The sequence below is a fragment of the Hemibagrus wyckioides genome, linkage group LG01 (genome assembly GCF_019097595.1).
Source record: "Hemibagrus wyckioides isolate EC202008001 linkage group LG01, SWU_Hwy_1.0, whole genome shotgun sequence".
NCBI lineage: Eukaryota > Metazoa > Chordata > Actinopteri > Siluriformes > Bagridae > Hemibagrus > Hemibagrus wyckioides.
In genome coordinates this window covers 34,300,477-34,320,486 of record NC_080710.1, presented here as the reverse complement: position 1 = coordinate 34,320,486, position 20,010 = coordinate 34,300,477, and the positions used below count along the sequence as shown (strand labels likewise).

General features: G+C 44.2%; 1 protein-coding gene across 1 annotated transcript; it reads left to right on the top strand.

Annotated features, from left to right (window-relative positions):
- Positions 1 to 596: 596 nt before the first annotated feature.
- Positions 597 to 8,990, top strand: LOC131351974 (ribonuclease inhibitor-like). The gene is made up of 4 exons (XM_058387748.1): positions 597 to 1,067; positions 6,455 to 6,628; positions 8,110 to 8,283; positions 8,904 to 8,990. The coding sequence occupies exons 1-4, from the start codon at positions 955 to 957 to the stop codon at positions 8,908 to 8,910; spliced, it is 468 nt and encodes a 155-aa protein (XP_058243731.1). The 5' UTR covers positions 597 to 954; the 3' UTR covers positions 8,911 to 8,990.
- Positions 8,991 to 20,010: the final 11,020 nt, after the last annotated feature.

The window sequence follows — 20,010 nt, the reverse complement described above, 5'->3', positions numbered from 1 at the left end:
TGTATATAAATATGTATAAATGGATAGACAGATAGATAAACTAGGTGTAATCTATGAAATGAACAATATGTACAGTACATTATAATTATATTACAAAGAGAAAATATTATAATTATATTATAGCAGAATGTACAGAGTGGAGCAGAACTGCAAGGTGGTGAAGTGTTAGTGAGACATGAGTGTCCTAGCGGTGTAGTGTAGAGGGCAGAAGATTTATGGTTGTGAGGAAAAAACTGACCCTGAACCTACTGGGTCTGGTGCGGATGGTACTCCTGTATCTCTTCCTAGATGCAAGGAGGTTGAACAGTTTGTGACTCGGGTGGGATGAGTCCTTGATGATTTTGTGTGCTCTGCGCAGACATCTACTGTGGTGAAGAGACCCAATGGCAGGTAGTTGTCTACCGATGATGCGTTGGTCAGTTATTACAACCCTTTGCAATGATTTATTTTCAAACACTCTGTCATACCACAATGTGATGGAGCTCATCAAGATGCTCTCAATGATTCAGCGGTAAAACTCGGTCAGGATCTTGGGGGATAGGTGAACTTCTTTTTAATCTTCTCAGGAAGTAAAGATGCTATTGCGCCTTCCAAATCAGAGTTGAGGTGTTCAGATGCCAGGACACGTCCTCAGAGATGTGGATGCCCAGGAACTTAAAGCTGGAGACACGCTGTACTTCAGACCCGTTGATGTAGATAGGGGAATGATCGGAGCTGTGGTCCTCCATGCCGGCACAAACAACATCAGGCTGAGGCAGACAGAGATCCTGAAGAAGGACTTCAGGAGCCTGGTGGAGAAGTTTCGCACCACATCGCCCCCAACGAGGATCATCGTGTCAGGACCACTTCCCACGTTCCAGCGAGGAATCGAAAGGTTCAGTAGGCTATTTGCATTTAATGAATGGTTAGAGTCTTGGTGTCAAGAAGAGAATATACCATTTGTTGATAATTGGAATGTTTTCTGGGAGCGTCCTAGGCTCTACCATTATGATGGCCTGCACCCAAGCAGAGCTGGAGCAGCAGTCCTCTCGGACAACATCTTCAGGACACTGCGCACCATCTGACTGGTAAGTCATTCCTCAGATTACATCTATAATAACTCGCCAGACTAATACAAGTGCACACATAGCTCGTCATATAGAAACTGTGTCTGTTCCCCGATTAGTGAGATTAAAGGATAAATTCGTTAATAACTCTCGAAATAATCTTATCACAATTAAGCCTGAAAAAGGCCAAATAGATATAGAAAAACAATTTCTTAAGTTTGGGCTCCTCAACATTAGATCCCTTGCACCAAAAACACTTATTATTAATGAAATGATCTCAGATTATAGTTTCGATGCACTCTGTCTTACTGAAACCTGGCTTAGACCAAATGAATACATTGGCCTAAATGAGTCTACTCCGTCAGGATATTCATATAAGCATGAGCCCCATCAGACTGGTCGTGGTGGTGGTGTTGCAACCATCTATAATAATTCCCTTACCGTTACTCAGAAAACAGGACCCAGGTTTAACTCATTTGAAGTGCTTGTCCTTAATGTTGCACTCTCAGACAGGCATAATAAATCCCTACTATCTCTTGCTCTGGCCACCGTGTACAGACCCCCGGGGCCCTACGGTGATTTTCTTAATGAGTTTTCACATTTACTCTCAGATCTTTTGATCAGTTTTGACAAAGTGTTAATCATAGGAGACTTTAACATTCATGTAGACGATGCTAACAATGCATTAGGACTCACATTTATAGATTTACTAAATTCCTTTGGGGTTAAACAAAACATTAATAGACCGACTCTTCGTTTTAATCATACACTAGACTTAGTTATATCACATGGGACTGATGATTCTGATATAACCATTCTACCTCAAAGTGATGACATCACAGACCATCACCTCTTAGTGTACTCTCTACCTGTAGAACATATTAGACACGTCTCTCCACGTTATAAACTTGGTAGAACTATAACTCCGACCACTAAAGACAGATTCATAAACAATCTGCCAGATCTGTCTCAACTTCTTACTAGACCCCGAAATGCAGATGCACTAGATGAAGTAACCAACAGCATAGGCACTATTTTCACCAGCACACTAGACACTGTTGCCCCCATCCAACTAAAAAAGGTCAGAGATAAAACACCTGCACCACGGTACAATAGTCATACTCACGCCCTCAAGAGAGCAACCCGTGACCTCGAGCGAAAGTGGAGAAAACCAAATTAGAAGTTTTTAGAATTGCGTATAAAGACAGTCTGTCCAACTATAGACAGGCTCTAAAAGCTGCTAGGGCTAAATAGAAATAAAATAGAAAGATAGAAAGATAAGATAGAAATATACCAGAACAATCCCAGATTCTTATTTAGTGGCTAAACTAACAAAACATCAGATTTCTGGAGAGAGTATTTCAGCACAGTTTAGTAGTGAGGACTTTATGAATTTCTTCACTAAAAAATTGATAGTATCAGGAACAAAATATTGGATGTTCAACCATTGACAGCATCCGGTGATCCAGACCAGCCTATAGCTCCACACTTAAAGCTACAATGCTTTACCAGCATAGGACAGGAAGAGCTGTATAAACTTATCACCACGGCTAAACCAACAACGTGTTTGCTAGATCCAATTCCAACTAGATTGCTGAAAGAAGTGATACATGCAGCTGGAGAGCCTCTTCTCAATATTATTAACTCTTCGTTATTTCTAGGTCATGTCCCAAAATCTCTTAAGTTAGCAGTTATTAAGCCTCTTCTTAAGAAACCGAAACTGGACCCTGATGAAATATCAAATTACAGACCGATTTCAAACCTTCCGTTTATATCTAAAATATTAGAAAGTGTCAGCTCAATTATGCTCCTTCCTACAGAAAAACAATATCCATGAAGAATTTCAGTCAGGTTTCAGGCCCCATCATAGTACAGAAACTGCACTAGTTAAAATCACTAATGACTTGCTCTTAGCTTTGGACCAAGGCTGCATCTTGATTTTAGTCCTGCTTGATCTTAGTGCTGCATTCGATACTATAGATCATAATATTCTCATAGATCACTTACAAAATCACACAGGTATGCAGGGACAGGCATTAAAATGGTTTAGATCCTACCTGCCTGATCCATACCACTTTGTAGATTTAAATGGAGAACTGTCCAGTGTAGTGCCAGTGAAATACGGGGTCCCACAAGGGTCAGTTTTAGGACCTCTGCTTTTCTCAGTATACATGCTTCCATTGGGTAACATCATTAGAAGGCATGGGATTAGTTTCCATTGTTATGCCGATGACACCCAGTTATATATCTCATCAAAACCAGATGAAATATCTAATTTGTCTAGACTAACTGAGTGTGTTAAAGATATTAGAAATTGGATGACCGATAATTTTCTATTACTAAATTCTGATAAGACAGAGATATTACTTATTGGTCCAAAAACCAGTACACAGAAGCTCTCGCAATTCAGCTTGCATCTAGAAGGATGCACTGTTACTACTAGCTGGACAGTGAAAGACCTGGGTGTAATATTAGACAGCAAACTTATCCTTTGAAAATCATATTTCCAATATCACAAAAACAGCCTTCTTCCATCTTAGAAATATTGCCAAGCTTAGGAACATTTTATCTGTATCTGATGCAGAAAAACTAGTTCATGCATTCATGACCTCCAGACTGGACTACTGTAATGCATTACTAGGTGTTTGTCCTGCATCTTCAATAAACAAGCTACAGTTAGTCCAGAATGCAGCCGCCAGAGTTCTTACCAGGTCAAGAAAATATGATCATATAACCCCAATATTATCATCCCTGCACTGGCTACCTGTTAAACTTAGATTTGACTATAAATTAGCTCTACTTACGTACAAAGCTCAGATTGGTTTAGCTCCCATGTATCTCTCCAGTCTTCTAACACGTTACAATCCACCACGCTCTTTAAGATCGCAAAATTACGGACTTCTAGTAGTTCCCAGAATATCAAAGTCCACAAAAGGGGGTAGAGTGTTTTCGTATTTAGCTCCTAAACTTTGGAATAGTCTTCCTGACAGTGTTCGGGGCTCAGACACAGTCTCCCAGTTTAAATGTAGATTAAAGACTTATCTCTTTATCCTGGCATACATCTAACACATCCCATAACCTTGTGCTCCAGTACATCTGATTAAATACACATTATCATCTAGTGCTGCTAATATTATGAACAGCAGCTACGCTAATGCTGTTCCATTGTTTCCCTTCTTCTACCCATCCCGAGGCATACAGAGACTGTGCCGGCTCCGGTGGCATCCGGAGATGGACCGGCTCCAGCCGGGTTCTGCTTGTGAGGATTGGGATATTCAAGCAGCGCTGTGGACAACAACCTCCTTATTGATTTACATAACACTATACACATGCTGTATCTGCATCACACAATTGTCACCCAAATGAGGATGGGTTCCCTTTTGAGTCTGGTTCCTCTCAAGGTTTCTTCCTCTTACCATCTAAGGGAGTTTTTCCTTGCCACAGTTGCCTCAGTCACCTCAGGCTTGCTCACTTGGGATAACATCTAGGACTGTCTGTCTGTCTGTCTGTTTATATGTTTGTTGTTTTCTTATGTCTGCTTTGAGACAATGATCTTTGTTAAAAGCACTATACAAAATGAATTGAATTGAATTGAATTGAATTGAATTGAATTGAATTGAATTGAATGTCAGCTGCTGTTTGATTTCCAGAAGTCCACAATGAGCTCTTTGGTCTTTGTGGCAATGAGGGTGAGGTTGTTCATGGATCTCCTCCCTGTAGGTCGATTCATCGTTGTTGCTGATTCAGCCAACAACTTTGGTATTATCTGCATATTTGATGAAGATGTTGGAGTTATGCCACAGAACACACAGCCTTGTGGGACACCGCTGTTTAGGATGAGGGTTGAGGATAAGTGATTACCCAGCCTTACAGACTGAGGTCGATTTGTTAAAAAGTCCATAATCCAGCTGCATATGGATGTGCAGATACCCAGGTCACTGAGCTTAGCAGTCAGTTTACTAGGGACAACTGTATTAAAAGCAGAGCTGAAGTCAAGGAACAACATCTGAATGTATGTATTGTTATTGTCCAGGTGGGTGAGACCTAGATGAAGAGGAGTGGAAATAGTGTCCTCTGTTGACCTATTTGGGTGGTAGGCAAACTGATGTGGGTCCAGTGTAGGTGGGAGACTCGCTATAAGGTGACTTAGAACCAGCTTCTCAAAGCACTCCATAACAATGGAGGTGAGTGCAACAGGGCGGAAATCATTCACACACTCTGCAGAAGAAAGATTGGGCACTGGTATAATGGTTGTAGTCTTCAGACATTTGGGAACAGGGGCCTGGACCAGTGACAGATTGAAAATGTCAGTGAAGACTTGGTCGAACAAGTCCTGATCACACGTCCGTATGAACAACAATTTAAAAGCAACGTCTAATTTATATAGAGTTATCGGCTTGGGTAGGTCACGTGACAAAGCATGCCAGCAAGACCATAAAAGGGCATCTACGTCACATTACTACTGCTTCTTTTGTCCTTAGGAAGCGCTATGTGTATGTCTGTGTATATTGTTTGTCCTGTCTGTCTAGACTAGGGAAAAAGAAGATATATATTAAAGATTAGGAAAGATGGCATATTCAGAAAGTGTGTGCTCCCTGCCCCCGCTACATTTCGGGGGATGACTCACACTTTTTCGCACTTTTTTTTTTTTGTTTGATAGTGGAGCGTGCACGTATCTGGGGCATCAGTACTGGACATTTAAAGACTGAAATTTGTTAGAAAAAATGAGAAAATGGACAGTCTTTCAGTGATAATTCAGTTTAATGAGGAAAAACTTCCTAACAGAGTCTACCTTGGGTTTGTTAGTTATATAGTCTGTCCCTGTATCCCTCCTCCAGTTAGATCTAGCTATGGTTTGTGTAAAATAAACAAAGCTCTTGGTCTGCTTTTGAGACGTAGAAGACAGAGTCTGGACATTCCACACTTCCTGGTGTCCATGTTCACTAATCTTAACATGGTGAAAAGCACAACCCTGTTTAGTTTATGGTGTGTCATTATTGATGGGGAAAGTTGTCCATAATGTATGATTTAGAAAATGTTGGGTCAGTGTAGCTGGTGTGAACTTTAATAACAAAAGCAGCAGGAAAACATAGCAATACAAATATCTCTACATTTATTAGCCTAGTTTCTGCAATCAATAGTGTTTCATTTTGTGATATTCTGTTAGAGTGGTGTGTGTGTGGGGGGGGTGCTACAGAAAAGTGGTTGATCCATAGACTTGTAGATAGTTGGTGACTTTTTACAGTCATGTCAGTTCTTTTGAGTTTCTTTTCAAACCCGTGCCCACCCTGTTTTACCCAGGCCCACCCACTGTTCTCAATCTGACAGTAATGTTTTCCTCAGTGTTAATTATACCTTATATAATAAAAATCTGTTGATGAAGAGTGTGTCATTGTGTCTCTCTACAGGTTGTGGAGGTGTGGTGTCTCAGATGAAGGCTGTGCTGCTCTGACTTCAGCTCTGAGATCAAACCCCTCACACCTGAGAGACCTGAATCTGTCTCAGAATAATCTAGGAGACTCAGGAGTGAAGAGTCTCTCTGCTCTACTGGAGAATCCTCACTGTAAACTGGAGAAACTGGGGTAAGATCATCTCTCTGAGAGTCACATGACTTGCTCCTCAGTAAGACACATGCTCTAATAGTGAGACTGAAGCAGAAGTTTTAGGTTCATCATCAATGTCCTGAGGAGGAAGATTTCTTTCCAGAGGTTTCTTTTCACTGCACACTGATGTTTTTCACAGACTCTGTAATGTGTCTGAAATTACTGTGAAATTTACTAAAACCTCTTAACTTAACTAATCACACAGAAAAGGTTTATTCATGCCTTACACTCAGAAGCTGGGGTCTTGTTGTCAGACTCTTCTGATATTTGAAGAAGTGCAGTTAGTTTTTATGAAGAATTGTATAATAGTGAATTCAGGCTTGAAAAAGCGATTGATAAAGTTTTCCTTGATAATCTGCCTCAGGTAGCTGAAGAGGCTAATTTTGAGGTCAGTAAGGCTGTAACTTTGGAGGAACTGGAAAGAGCCGTCTCTGTGGAGTGTGGTAAAGGACCTGGAGCTGATGGCTTACTGGTTTACTTTTATAAATCTTTTACTGACTCTATTAGAGGGATTTAATGAAAGTTTAGCCAATGGACAGCTGAGATTAAGCTGCTGGACACAGTTCTCACTTTGTGGTTAAAAAAAATCAGGAAGATGAATTTTTGATAATATTTCTGTTATCAGGGATATTTTGAATATCAGTAAGAGTCTTAAACTGGATGTTGGTCTAGTGTCAGTAGACCTAGAAAAGGTTTTTGATGGTGTTCATACCCACATAAACTCTGTACTAAAGTCACCATTATTCATAAAGCCAGTTGTCACTCTCTAGGAGCTGCTGCTTTAAGAAGCTGCATTGAGGGACGTGGCTCAGGAACATTTCTGTGTGTTGTGTAGCCGTGTAGCAGACTCAGGGGCGTAATTTCCACTAAGGACAAGGGGGACATGTCAGGGAGGACAGCAGATGAAGACCTTATTCTTTTAAACAGTTGATTAGACGTTATAAAACATTCTCACTGGACACCATTAGTTCTGGTTTTAAGTAAACTCAGAGACTGTTAAATATTTTGCTGCTCAAACTAAAATGGCAATTTATGATACAAAAAAAATAAAACTGAACAGAAATCATGTTCTAATTTAGAAATCGTGTCTTTTAATCTAATCCACTCTAGAATTTCACTTGACTTTCAGTATTATAAAGACACCAGTGATCCTGTTTCTTTTGATTTATTGTTATAAAGGGGTTTTAGATGAATGATGTAGATATTTCTTTTTCTCCTTGATTCTATTTGTGTTGTATTTATTTGTTGATTCAGCTGCTGATAGTTTAATATCACACACAACAGATGAGAGAAACTAAATCTAATCCTCAGTCTGATCATTTTAATGAGATTGTTCATTAGAATAAATAGGTGATATTAAATCCTCATGTTATACTGAATAATAAAATCATCTTTAAAGTAAATCTTACCCCAAGATAAAAATCTGTTGATGAAGAGTGTGGCATTGTGTCTCTCTACAGGTTGAGGAGGTGTGGTGTCTCAGGTGAAGGCTGTGCTGCTCTGACTTCAGCTCTGAGATCAAACCCCTCACACCTGAGAGACCTGAATCTGTCCTGGAATAATCTAGGAGACTCAGGAGTGAAGAGTCTCTCTGATCTTAGGGATGATAAACATTACAAACTACAGTATCTGTGGTGAGTAATGACCTTTTATTAAAAGTTCAACCTCATTATCATTTCTCTTCAGTTCCAATAAATATCAGATTACAGATTAGGAAATAAAAGCAGTTTATTCTTTAAGTGAAATATTATACTGATTTTCTTTAACATTTGTCTTTAATGTTGTTTTGTGTTCAGTGTGTTGATTTAAAGTTCATGTGAAAACAGGGACTCAGACAGAGTCTAGAAGATGTGACAGATGAGTGCATGAGAGTGATTGTAAATGAACATTGTGTCTTCTGTCATTCCTGTAAAATTCACCTCAGCTTCTTCTTAAAGTCTGCACTTTAATATAAATGTAGAACACCAGCTAAATGACACAGTAGTGTTGGTTATTTATAAAAGCTGCTGTGATTGGATAAGAGCAGTGATGTGAGGGAAATATCTGCTCATTATCCTGGTAGAACTTGTGGAAGTTCTCATGTGTTCTAGATAAATGTTAGAACACAGTTGTTAGTAAGAATGAAGAAATGTTGAATGATTGATTATAAACAGGAGATGATGATGTTTCTCTTGGAGCAGAGATGATGTTGATCATGAAGTACCACACTCCACTTTCTGCTGATTAATTCTCATCTTTTTTCTTTTATATTCAGGACGTAATGAATATCTGTGTGTGTGATGAAGACTCTGGTGTTCCTGCATGTGGAGGAAGAGCTATGACACATTAAACTAAAATTCTACAGACATCAGTGGACCAGAACTAACTGTTTATAATAAAGCTTTGATGGTTTCTCTGATTAATATTTCTTTAGTATTGTAATATGTTTTAATAGTATTATTTGAACAGTCATGCCGTTATCTAATCAGCCAATCATCTGACAACATAGACACAGAGCTAGGTCTACAGGCAGTTAGAAACACATTCAGTAAATTCCCAGACAGCAATAGACCAGATGAGGAGATCCTACAGCTTTTATAGTTGAGCCTGAAATGTAATGACTTTCAGTTCAACACCAAATATTATCTCCAGATCCATGGTACAGCGATGGGGAAAAAGTTTCCCCCAGCCTACACAAATCTGTACATGAGCACATGGGAAGATCTGCTTTTCTCAAGTGCACTAAACTACTGACAGTGTACTACAGGATTCTGGACAATATATTTGACATTTGGACTCAGAGGAAGATTTTTATACATTTTTAGAGGTTTTAAAATCCCGCCACATGTCGATAAAGATCACACACAACATACAGACAGAAAAAGTGGAGTTTTTAGACACACAAACATTTTTAAGCTTCCAGAGAAGGGCAGAAAGGGTCTGGCAACAAAAGACGGACAGACACACACTGTTGCACAAGAGCAGCTTCCATCCCAAGCACACCTTTAAAGGAATAGTGAAGTCAGTTACTGAGGGAAATCAAAAGCAAAATAAAATAAAATTCTGACACAGATTAAAAATAAAAAATCAACAACAAATAATACTTCTTGTACTCACTTATTCACACTATCCAGAAATCTTAGGACACACTTCTAACAGGCTCAGGTATTGACAGCTGAACTGACCAACTTCAAACTCATTGCAGATTATAGAAAGAACAAAAATCTTAAGGACATCTTAATACGTACCAAAGTGGGCAAGAATAATGAAAACAATTAAAAAAAGAACACACACCTTGCACACTAAATATTTAAAAAACAATCATTCTGGACTGGGTGTTCTGATTGAGCTGACCTTACATCTGGAGAGCTTCAATTTGGTGTATGTCATCAGATATAGGGAATGCGAAAAACTATACATAGGGGAAACCAAAAATAAATTAATAGACAGGCTCAGACAGCATTCCTACCAGATTAGAATAGTAAAAAGAACACCACATTATACAACCATTTACATTATACAACACACGGCCTTGATAAGCTGCAGATTCAGGGGGTGGGCAGCAGGACAGGATGGACAACTCAACAGAGACGGAGGTGGATGGGAATACTATTGAATACTTTGGAGCCTCTTGGTCATCTCATCTCATTGTCTCCCATTTATCCGGAGCTGGGTCGCGGGGGCAGCAGTCTATGCCCAGACTTCCCCCTCCCTAGACACTTCCTACAACTCTTCCGGGGGGATTCAGAGGCATTCCCAGTTCAGCCGAGAGACATAGTCCCTCCAGCATGTCCTGGGTCTTCCCCGGGGTCTCTTCCCAGTGGGGCATTCCCGGAACACCTCTCTAGGGAGACGTCCAGGAGGCATCCAAAACAGATGCCCGAGCCACCTCAACTGGCCCCTTTTGATGTGGAGGAGCAGCGGCTCTACTCTGAGCTCCTCCCGGGTGACAGAGCCCCTTACCCTACCTCTAAGGGAACGCCCCGCCAGGCTATGGAGGAAACTAATTTCAGCCACTTGTATCTGGGATCTCGTCCTTCCGGTCGTGACCCAAAGCTCATGACCATAGGTGAAAGTAGACACGTAGATAGATCTCATGCTCCATCCTTCCCTCACTGGTAAACAAGGGGACAAGCCACCTTTTTCTGGTCGAGAACCATGGCCACAGATTTGGAGGCACTGATCCTCATCCCAGCTGCTTCACACTTGGCTGCAAACCACCCCGGTGCATACTGTAGGTCCTGGTATAAGTATACATACTGTATACTTCACCTCCACTGTAAACAGTGTTGGCAGAGAACTGCTTGCCCCTTCTAAGGTGATAAATGGTCTGCCAAAATTTCCTTCTCCATGGCCTTACCAAACTCCTCCCAGACCCGAATTTTTGCTTCCGTAATCACTCAGGCTGCAGATCGCTTGGCCTTTCGGTACGTATCAGCTGCCTCCAGGGTCCCACAAGCCAACCAGACTCAATAGGACTCTTTCTTCAGCTTAACTGCATCCCTTACTTCCAGTGTCCGCCACTGGGTTCGGGGATTGCCGCCATGACAGGCACCAGAGACCTTACGGCCACAGCTCCAGATAGCTGCGTCAACAATGGAGGAAGAGAACATGGTCCACTCAGACTCAATGTCCCCAACCTCCCTCTGAATCTGGTTGAAACTCTTCCGGAGGTGGGAGTTGAAGACCCTGTCAGAACCCAGAGCCTCCCTCCAGGTGGACACCACAGGGTGGTCCTAGAGCCTTCTCCAATTACCAATATAATCCAATAGTTGTGTAGTTCAACTTAGAAATTTGCAGAAAAACAAAGAAATAAAGTACTTTGTTAATAAAGGCTTGGATGAGAAAAAGCAACCGGTTTTATTTAGAAAAATATCACCGAAACTGGCACTCAAATACACGGATTCAGGAATCGATGCAGTCAAGTACACCCCCCTTCACAAATCCCCCAGTATATATACCCTTTAGCCCAGCTGCCTAACCTTGCTGGGTTCTATTTTTCTATGGATTGTTTTGACGTTCACCCATTATTCCCCCTGAAAAACAGCCCCACCTTTCTGTGGCCTTCATACACTCTATGGGTCACAAGTTTTAATATTGACACATATTGGTTGTTGATCTATCTAACCTCTATTAACCCTTATTTAGCCCAAAAAACACATTTGTTTCATTATACCCCTTACACCTTTAATTCAACATTCACCCACATGTTCCATGTATTCGTTGTGGTTGTTCTTGTGTAGTTCATGCTGACTGGCTGACATTTATTAGAAATCTGAGGACTTTACCACTATTTTTATTATCACATTTACATTTACACCATTTTATGTATTCCCACTATTTAGAGCACGAACGCTATCCTTAATTTACATCAGGTTACCCAAGTAATACTGCTAATAAGGTAAAAATAAAAGGGCAAAATAGCTCTGCGTGTAGTTTAGGTTGGTTTACTTTTGAGTTTGTTTATTGTTTACTTATTTAGGCTAGGAGTAGTCAGTTTACTTTACTTTAATTTAATCTAATTTAAATTCCTAAATCCTCTCTATTAAAGTCTGTGCTTTTCCATTACACTTACTCGGTGTGTTGTGTCCCTATGTTTACATTAACATCCGCCACTGCAATAATATTTTGCTGGCGCTTCAATAACATCTTCTCCAAACCCCCTCCCTTCTCGGTATCTATTGTTTTGTTCTTACTTATGCCACAAGGAGTTTTACCAACTTTCCACTTGCTACGGTAAGCTACTTTTTATTTTCATAAGATGATAAAACGTGATATAACACCTGTACATTATATAAGGGTAGTTTTAACTTTAATTTTTCTAAAATAAACACTCTAGTCAGAATTGGGTCAAATAAGACTGTTATGGTGTTCTCGCCCTTAAGCCCAAGGATTCTGAACTTCATCAACATGTTTTCTCGGTCTCACTGGAGCCAACACCGTGATATGGTACGATGTGCTAGCCTATGTCCTTGTGATGTTTACGCCAAAGCCAGAAAGTTCGAGAATAATAACCCACTAACGATGATTCAGCCAGTTTTGCTCATCTCTATTTTTATGATTTTATTTTTTTTTGTCCTATAACTTCTATGTCTACATTTGTGCTAATTTTATCTATTTATCATAAGCTTACCTGTTGATTAATGATTATGGCAGGTGCTTAATAGTAAAAGAATTATTAGATGACCAAGTAATCAAATAATTATGATTATTATCCAATAATCAATAAATTAGAGACGCTAATTAGATAGGCAACATGTCAGTGATTAACAATGAGAGTAAGTACTGATTACCAAAATGAAAATCATCATATGATTAAACATAACTGAATGAATCTAATGATTAACCAATTTATCCTTAATCATTATCTATGATTAAACGATTTATCTAGTCTCTTTGTTTATGTCTTAATGATTAAACCTGACCTGATATGATCGGATCTATCTTAAGGATTAAAAGAAAGTATTCAAAGTTATTAAAATTAGAATTAAAATTAGCATTAACCTTCCCTTACTGATTAAAATCAAACGTACTTAATGATTACGTATAAGACAAGTATAAATTTCAGAAATTTCCCACAACCCCCCTAACAGTGGGTTCAGCAAGACGTTCCCAACAGACTCCCACAATACACTTGGGTCTACCAAGTCTGTCTCGCATCCTCCGTAAGCGGATCCAATTCACCACCAGGTGGTAATCGGTTGTTTTGAGTGCACTGACTGGAATATGTTCAGGAAGGCTGCAACCATCGGTGACTCTATTGACTTGGAGGAGTACATGGCATCAGTGACCGGCTACATCGGGAAGTGCATCGATGACGTGACCATCTCCAAGACCATCACAACACGCTCCAACCAGAAGCCATGGATGACTGCAAAAGTGCATGCTCTCCTGAGGTCAAGAGACTCCACCTTCAGAGCAGGTGACAAGGCGGCCTTAAAAACAGCAAGGGCCAAACTGTCCCGAGCCATCAGAGAGGCGAAGCGCGCACACGCCCAGAGAATCCACGGCCACTTCCAGGACAGCGGAGACTCCTGGGGCATGTGGCAGGGCACTCAGGCGATCACGACCTACAGGACCTTCACCTGCATGTCACAGTGACACCTCCCCCCCAGACACGCTAAACAAATTTATGCTCAGTTCAAGACACAGAACAACGTAACAGTGAGGAAGACCATCCCTCCTCCTAACAGCCTGCTAGGCCTGAACACCACCGTGGTGGATCTCATCAGCAAGAACGACGAGTCAGCATATAGAGAGGAGGTGCAAAAACTAGCAGCCTGGTATAAAGTCAATAACCTGTCTCTGAACGTCAACAAGACTAAAGAGATGGTTGTTGACTTCAGGAACAAAGAGATTCAAGATTCAAGAAGCTTTAGTGTCATTTCAACCACATATATCTGACGCAGTACATAGTGAAATGAAACACCGTTTCTCCAGGACCTGGTGCTACAGAAACATACAACAACAAGTTCAACACAAAAACACCACCACAGAGCTAGGACAGAAGTTTGTCTTAGCCATGTAAAGTGCACAGCGTGCAGCTAGGTGCAAACAGAGCATAGACAAGACAGTGCAAAAGACAATAAATACAAGAAAGACAACACAAAAGAACACAGGACACTTAGCGCCGAAAAAGAAAGAAAAGAATGTGTACTGGAATGTACGTGAAATAAAATAAGATAAAGTGAAATGATGTAAAAAAAAGTATTGTGCAAAAATATTGTGCAAAAATACACAGCAGCAGTTGAGGTAGTGCAAATAGAATAAACATAAATATAACTATAGCAGCGGATGACAGGTAGAGGTAGTGCAGTAAGTAATGAACAGTATAAATTATGTGTGTGTGTCCACACAGTCAAGAGAGAGAGTGTGTGTATCTGTGTGTGAGAGAGACAGAGAGTTGTATACAGTTCAGTCCTGAGTGAGAGTGTGTGTGTGTGTGTGTGTGAGAGAGTGTAGAACAGTTCAGTCCTGAGTGAGAGTGTGTGTGAGAGTGTAGAACAGTTCAGTCCTGAGTGAGAGTGTGTGTGAGAGTGTAGAACAGTTCAGTCCCGGGTGTTGAGGAGCCTAATGGCTTGAGGAAAGAAACTGTTACACAGTCTGGTTGTGAGGCCCGAATGCTCCGGTACCTCTTTCCAGATGGCAGGAGGGTGAAGAGTGTGTGTGAGGGGTGTGTGGGGTGTGGAAGAGTGTGTGTGAGGGGTGTGTGGGGTGTGGAAGAGTGTGTGTGAGGGGTGTGTGGGGTGTGTAAGAGTGTGTGTGAGGGGTGTGTGGGGTGTGTAAGAGTGTGTGTGAGGGGTGTGTGGGGTGTGTAAGAGTGTGTGTGAGGGGTGTGTGGGGTGTGTAAGAGTGTGTGTGAGGGGTGTGTGGGGTGTGTTAGAGTGTGTGTGTGGGGTGTGTGTGGGGTGTGTAAGAGTGTGTGTGAGGGGTGTAAGAGTGTGTGTGAGGGGTGTGTGTGATGGGTGTGTAAGAGTGTGTGTGAGGGGTGTAAGAGTGTGTGTGAGGGGTGTGTGGGGTGTGTTAGAGTGTGTGTGGGGTGTGTAAGAGTGTGTGTGAGGTGTGTGTGGGGTGTGTAAGAGTATGTATGATGGGTGTGTGGGGTGTGTAAGAGTGTGTGTGAGGGGTGTGTGGGGTGTGTAAGAGTGTATGTGAGGTGTGTGTGGGGTGTGTGTGGGGTGTGTGTGAGGGGTGTGTAAGAGTGTGTGTGTGAGGGGTGTGTAAGAGTGTGTGTGAGGGGTGTGTGGGGTGTGTAAGAGTGTATGTGAGGTGTGTGTGGGGTGTGTAAGAGTGTGTATGAGGGGTGTGTGGGGTGTGTAAGAGTGTGTGTGAGGGGTGTGTGGGGTGTGTAAGAGTGTGTGTGGGGGTGTGTGGGGTGTGTAAGAGTGTGTGTGAGGGGTGTGTGGAGTGTGTAAGAGTGTGTGTGAGGGGTGTGTGGGGTGTGTGGGGTGTGTTAGAGTGTGTATGAGGGGTGTGTAGGGTGTGTAAGAGTGTGTGTGAGGTGTGTGTGGGGTGGGTAAGAGTGTGTGTGAGGGGTGTGTAGGGTGTGTAAGAGTGTGTGTGAGGTGTGTGAGGGGTGTGTGGGGTGTGGAAGAGTGTGTGTGAGGGGTGTGTGGGGTGTGGAAGAGTGTGTGTGAGGGGTGTGTGGGGTGTGTAAGAGTGTGTGTGAGGGGTGTGTGGGGTGTGTAAGAGTGTGTGTGAGGGGTGTGTGGGGTGTGTAAGAGTGTGTGTGAGGGGTGTGTGGGGTGTGTAAGAGTGTGTGTGTGGGGTGTGTTAGAGTGTGTGTGTGGGGTGTGTGTGGGGTGTGTGTGGGGTGTGTAAGAGTGTGTGTGAGGGGTGTAAGAGTGTGTGTGAGGGGTGTGTGTGATGGGTGTGTAAGAGTGTGTGTGAGGGGTGTAAGAGTGTGTGTGAGGGGTGTATGGGGTGTGTTAGAGTGTGTGTGGGGTGTGTAAGAGTGTGTGTGAGGTGTGTGTGGGGTGTGTAAGAGTGTGTATGATGGGTGTGTGGGGTGTGTAAGAGTGTGTGTGAGGGGTGTGTGGGGTGTGTAAGAGTGTATGTGAGGTGTGTGTGGGGTGTGTAAGAGTGTGTGTGTGGGGTGTGTAAGAGTGTGTGTGGGGTGTGTGTGGGGTGTGTAAGAGTGTGTGTGAGGGGTGTGTGGGGTGTGTAAGAGTGTGTGTGAGGTGTGTGTGGGGTGTGTAAGAGTGTGTGTGAGGTGTGTGTGGGGTGTGTGGGGTGTGTAAGAGTGTGTGTGAGGTGTGTGTGAGGGGTGTGTGGGGTGTGTAAGAGTGTGTGTGTGGGGTGTGTAAGAGTGTGTGTGTGGGGTGTGTAAGAGTGTGTGTGAGGGGTGTGTGGGGTGTGTAAGAGTGTGTGTGGGTGTGTGGGGTGTGTGGGGTGTGTAAGAGTGTGTGTGAGGGGTGTGTGGGGTGTGTAAGAGTGTGTGTGAGGGGTGTGAGGGGTGTGTGGGGTGTGTAAGAGTGTGTGTGAGGGGTGTGAGGGGTGTGTGGGGTGTGTAAGAGTGTGTGTGAGGTGTGTGTGGGGTGTGTAAGAGTGTGTGTGAGGGGTGTGTAAGAGTGTGTGTGAGGTCTGTGTGGGGTGTGTTAGAGTGTGTACGAGGGGTGTGTAGGGTGTGTAAGAGTGTGTGTGAGGTGTGTGTGGGGTGTGTAAGAGTGTGTGTGAGGTGTGTGTGGGGTGTGTGGGGTGTGTAAGAGTGTGTGTGTGGGGTGTGTAAGAGTGTGTGTGATGTGTGTGTAGGGTGTGTAAGAGTGTGTATGAGGGGTGTGTGGGGTGTGTGTGAGGGGTGTGTAAGAGTGTGTGTGTGTAAGAGTGTGTGTGAGGTGTGTGTGGGGTGTGGTAGAGTGTGTATGAGGGGTGTGTGGGGTGTGTAAGAGTGTGTGTGAGGTGTGTGTGGGGTGTGTAAGAGTGTGTGTGAGGGGTGTGTGGGGTGTGTGGGGTGTGTAAGAGTGTGTGTGAGGGGTGTGTGGGGTGTGTAAGAGTGTGTGTGTGGGGTGTGTAAGAGTGTGTGTGTGGGGTGTGTGGGGTGTGTAAGAGTGTGTGGGGTATGTGGGGTGTGTAAGAGTGTGTGTGAGGTGTGTGTGGGGTGTGTAAGAGTGTGTGTGAGGTGTGTGTGGGGTGTGTGGGGTGTGTAAGAGTGTGTGTGAGGGGTGTGTGTGTGGGGTGTGTAAGAGTGTGTGTGAGGGGTGTGTGGGGTGTGTAAGAGTGTGTGTGAGGGGTGTGTAAGAGTGTGTGTGAGGGGTGTGTAAGAGTGTGTGTGAGGGGTGTGTGGGGTGTGTTAGAGTGTGTGTGTGGGGTGTGTAAGAGTGTGTGTGAGGGGTGTAAGAGTGTGTGTGAGGGGTGTGTGTGAGGGGTGTGTAAGAGTGTGTGTGTGAGGGGTGTGTGGGGTGTGTTAGAGTGTGTGTGGGGTGTGTAAGAGTGTGTGTGAGGTGTGTGTGGGGTGTGTAAGAGTGTGTGTGAGGGGTGTGTGAGGGGTGTGTAAGAGTGTGTGTGAGGGGTGTGTGGGGTGTGTAAGAGTGTATGTGAGGTGTGTGTGGGGTGTGTAAGAGTGTGTGTGGGGTGTGTGTGAGGGGTGTGTAAAAGTGTGTGTGAGGGGTGTGTGTGTGGGGTGTGTGGGGTGTGTAAGAGTGTGTGTGAGGGGTGTGTGGGGTGTGTAAGAGTGTGTGTGTGGGGTGTGTGGGGTGTGTAAGAGTGTGTGTGAGGGGTGTGTGGGGTGTGTAAGAGTGTGTGTGAGGGGTGTGTGGGGTGTGTAAGAGTGTGTCTGGGGTGTGTGTGTGGGGTGTGTAAGAGTGTGTCTGGGGTGTGTGTGAGGGGTGTGTAAGAGTGTGTGTGAGGTGTGTGTGGGGTGTGTAAGAGTGTGTATGAGGGGTGTGTGGGGTGTGTAAGAGTGTGTGTGAGGGGTGTGAGGGGTGTGTGGGGTGTGTAAGAGTGTGTGTGAGGGGTGTGTGGGGTGTGTAAGAGTGTGTGGGAGGTGTGTGTGTGGGGTGTGTTAGAGTGTGTGTGAGGTGTGTGTGGGGTGTGTAAGAGTGTGTATGAGGGGTGTGTAAGAGTGTGTGTGAGGGGTGTGAGGGGTGTGTGGGGTGTGTAAGAGTGTGTGTGAGGGGTGTGTGGGGTGTGTGGGGTGTGTGTGAGGGGTGTGTAAGAGTGTGTGTGGGGTGTGTAAGAGTGTGTGTGTGGGGTGTGTGGGGTGTGTTAGAGTGTGTATGAGGGGTGTGTGGGGTGTGTAAGAGTGTGTGTGAGGTGTGTGTGGGGTGTTTAAGGGTGTGTGTGAGGGGTGTGTGGGGTGTGTAAGAGTGTGTGTGAGGGGTGTGTGGGGTGTGTAAGAGTGTGTGTGGGGTGTGTGAGGTGTGTAAGAGTGTGTGTGAGGGGTGTGTGGGGTGTGTAAGAGTGTATGTGAGGTGTGTGTGGGGTGTGTAAGAGTGTGTGTGAGGTGTGTGTGGGGTGTGTAAGAGTGTGTGTGAGGGGTGTGTGGAGTGTGTAAGAGTGTGTGTGGGGTGTGTAAGAGTGTGTGTGTGAGGGGTGTGTGGGGTGTGTAAGAGTGTGTGTGAGGGGTGTGTGGGGTGTGTAAGAGTGTGTGTGAGGGGTGTGTGGGGTGTGTAAGAGTGTGTGTGAGGGGTGTGTGGGGTGTGTAAGAGTGTGTGTGAGGGGTGTGTGGGGTGTGTAAGAGTGTGTGTGAGGGGTGTGTGGGGTGTGTAAGAGTGTGTGTGAGGGGTGTGTAAGGGTGTGTAAGAGTGTGTGTGAGGGGTGTGTGGGGTGTATAAGAGTGAGTGTGAGGGGTGTGTGGGGTGTGTGTGAGAGGTGTGTGTGGTGTGTAAGAGTGTGTGTGAGGTGTGTAAGATTCTGTGTGAGGGGTGTGTGTGGTGTGTAGGATTGTGTGTGAGGGGTGTGTGAGGGGTGTGTGTGGTGTGTAAGAGTGTGTGTGAGGGGTGTGTGTGGTGTGTTAGAGTGTGTGTGAGGGGTGTGTTAGAGTGTGTGTGTGGGGTGTGTAAAAGTGTGTGTGTGGGGTGTGTAAGAGTGTGTGTGAGGGGTGTGTAAGAGTGTGTGTGTGGGGTGTGTTAGAGTGTGTGTGTGGGGTGTGTTAGAGTGTGTGTGTGGGGTGTGTGAGTGTGTGTGTGGGCTGTGTTAGAGTGTGTGTGAGGGGTGTGTGGGGTGTGTTAGAGTGTGTGTGAGGGGTGTGTAAGAGTGTGTGTGAGGGGTGTGCTATAGTGTGTGTGAGGGGTGTGTGTGGTGTGTAAGAGTGTGTGTGAGGGGTGTGTGTGGTGTGTAAGAGTGTGTGTGAGGGGTGTGTGTGAGGGGTGTGTTAGAGTGTGTGTGAGGGGTGTGTGGGGTGTGAGTGAGGGGTGTGTGTGTGGTGTGTAAGAGTGTGTGTGAGGGGTGTGTTAGAGTGTGTGTGAGGGGTGTGTGTGAGTGGTGTCTGGGGTGTGTTAGAGTATGTGTGAGGGGTGTCTGGGGTGTGTTAGAGTGTGTGTGAGGGGTGTGTGGGGTGTGTAAGAGTGTGTGTGAGGTGTGTGTGGTGTGTGTTAGAGTGTGTATGAGGGGTGTGTTAGAGTGTGTGTGAGGGGTGTGTGTGGTGTGTGTGAGAGGTGTGTGTGGTGTGTAAGAGTGTGTGTGAGGGGTGTGTGTGAGGGGTGTGTTAGAGTGTGTGTGAGGGGTGTGTGGGGTGTGTGTGAGAGGTGTGTGTGGTGTGTAAGAGTGTGTGTGAGGTGTAAGATTGTGTGTGAGGGGTGTGTGAGGTGTGTGTGTGGTGTGTAAGATTGTGTGTGAGGGGTGTGTAAGGGGTGTGTGTGGTGTGTAAGAGTGTGTGTGAGGGGTGTGTGTGGTCTGTTAGAGTGTGTGTGAGGGGTGTGTAAGAGTGTGTGTGAGGGGTGTGT

Bases quoted from the DNA above. Each gene is read 5' to 3' on its own strand.
- LOC131351974 (XM_058387748.1), top strand. From the start codon at position 955: ATGTTTTCTGGGAGCGTCCTAGGCTCTACCATTATGATGGCCTGCACC. The intron at 1,068-6,454 runs GTAAGTCATTCC...GTCTCTCTACAG, and splicing joins CACTGCGCACCATCTGACTG to GTTGTGGAGGTGTGGTGTCT. The intron at 6,629-8,109 runs GTAAGATCATCT...GTCTCTCTACAG, and splicing joins TGTAAACTGGAGAAACTGGG to GTTGAGGAGGTGTGGTGTCT.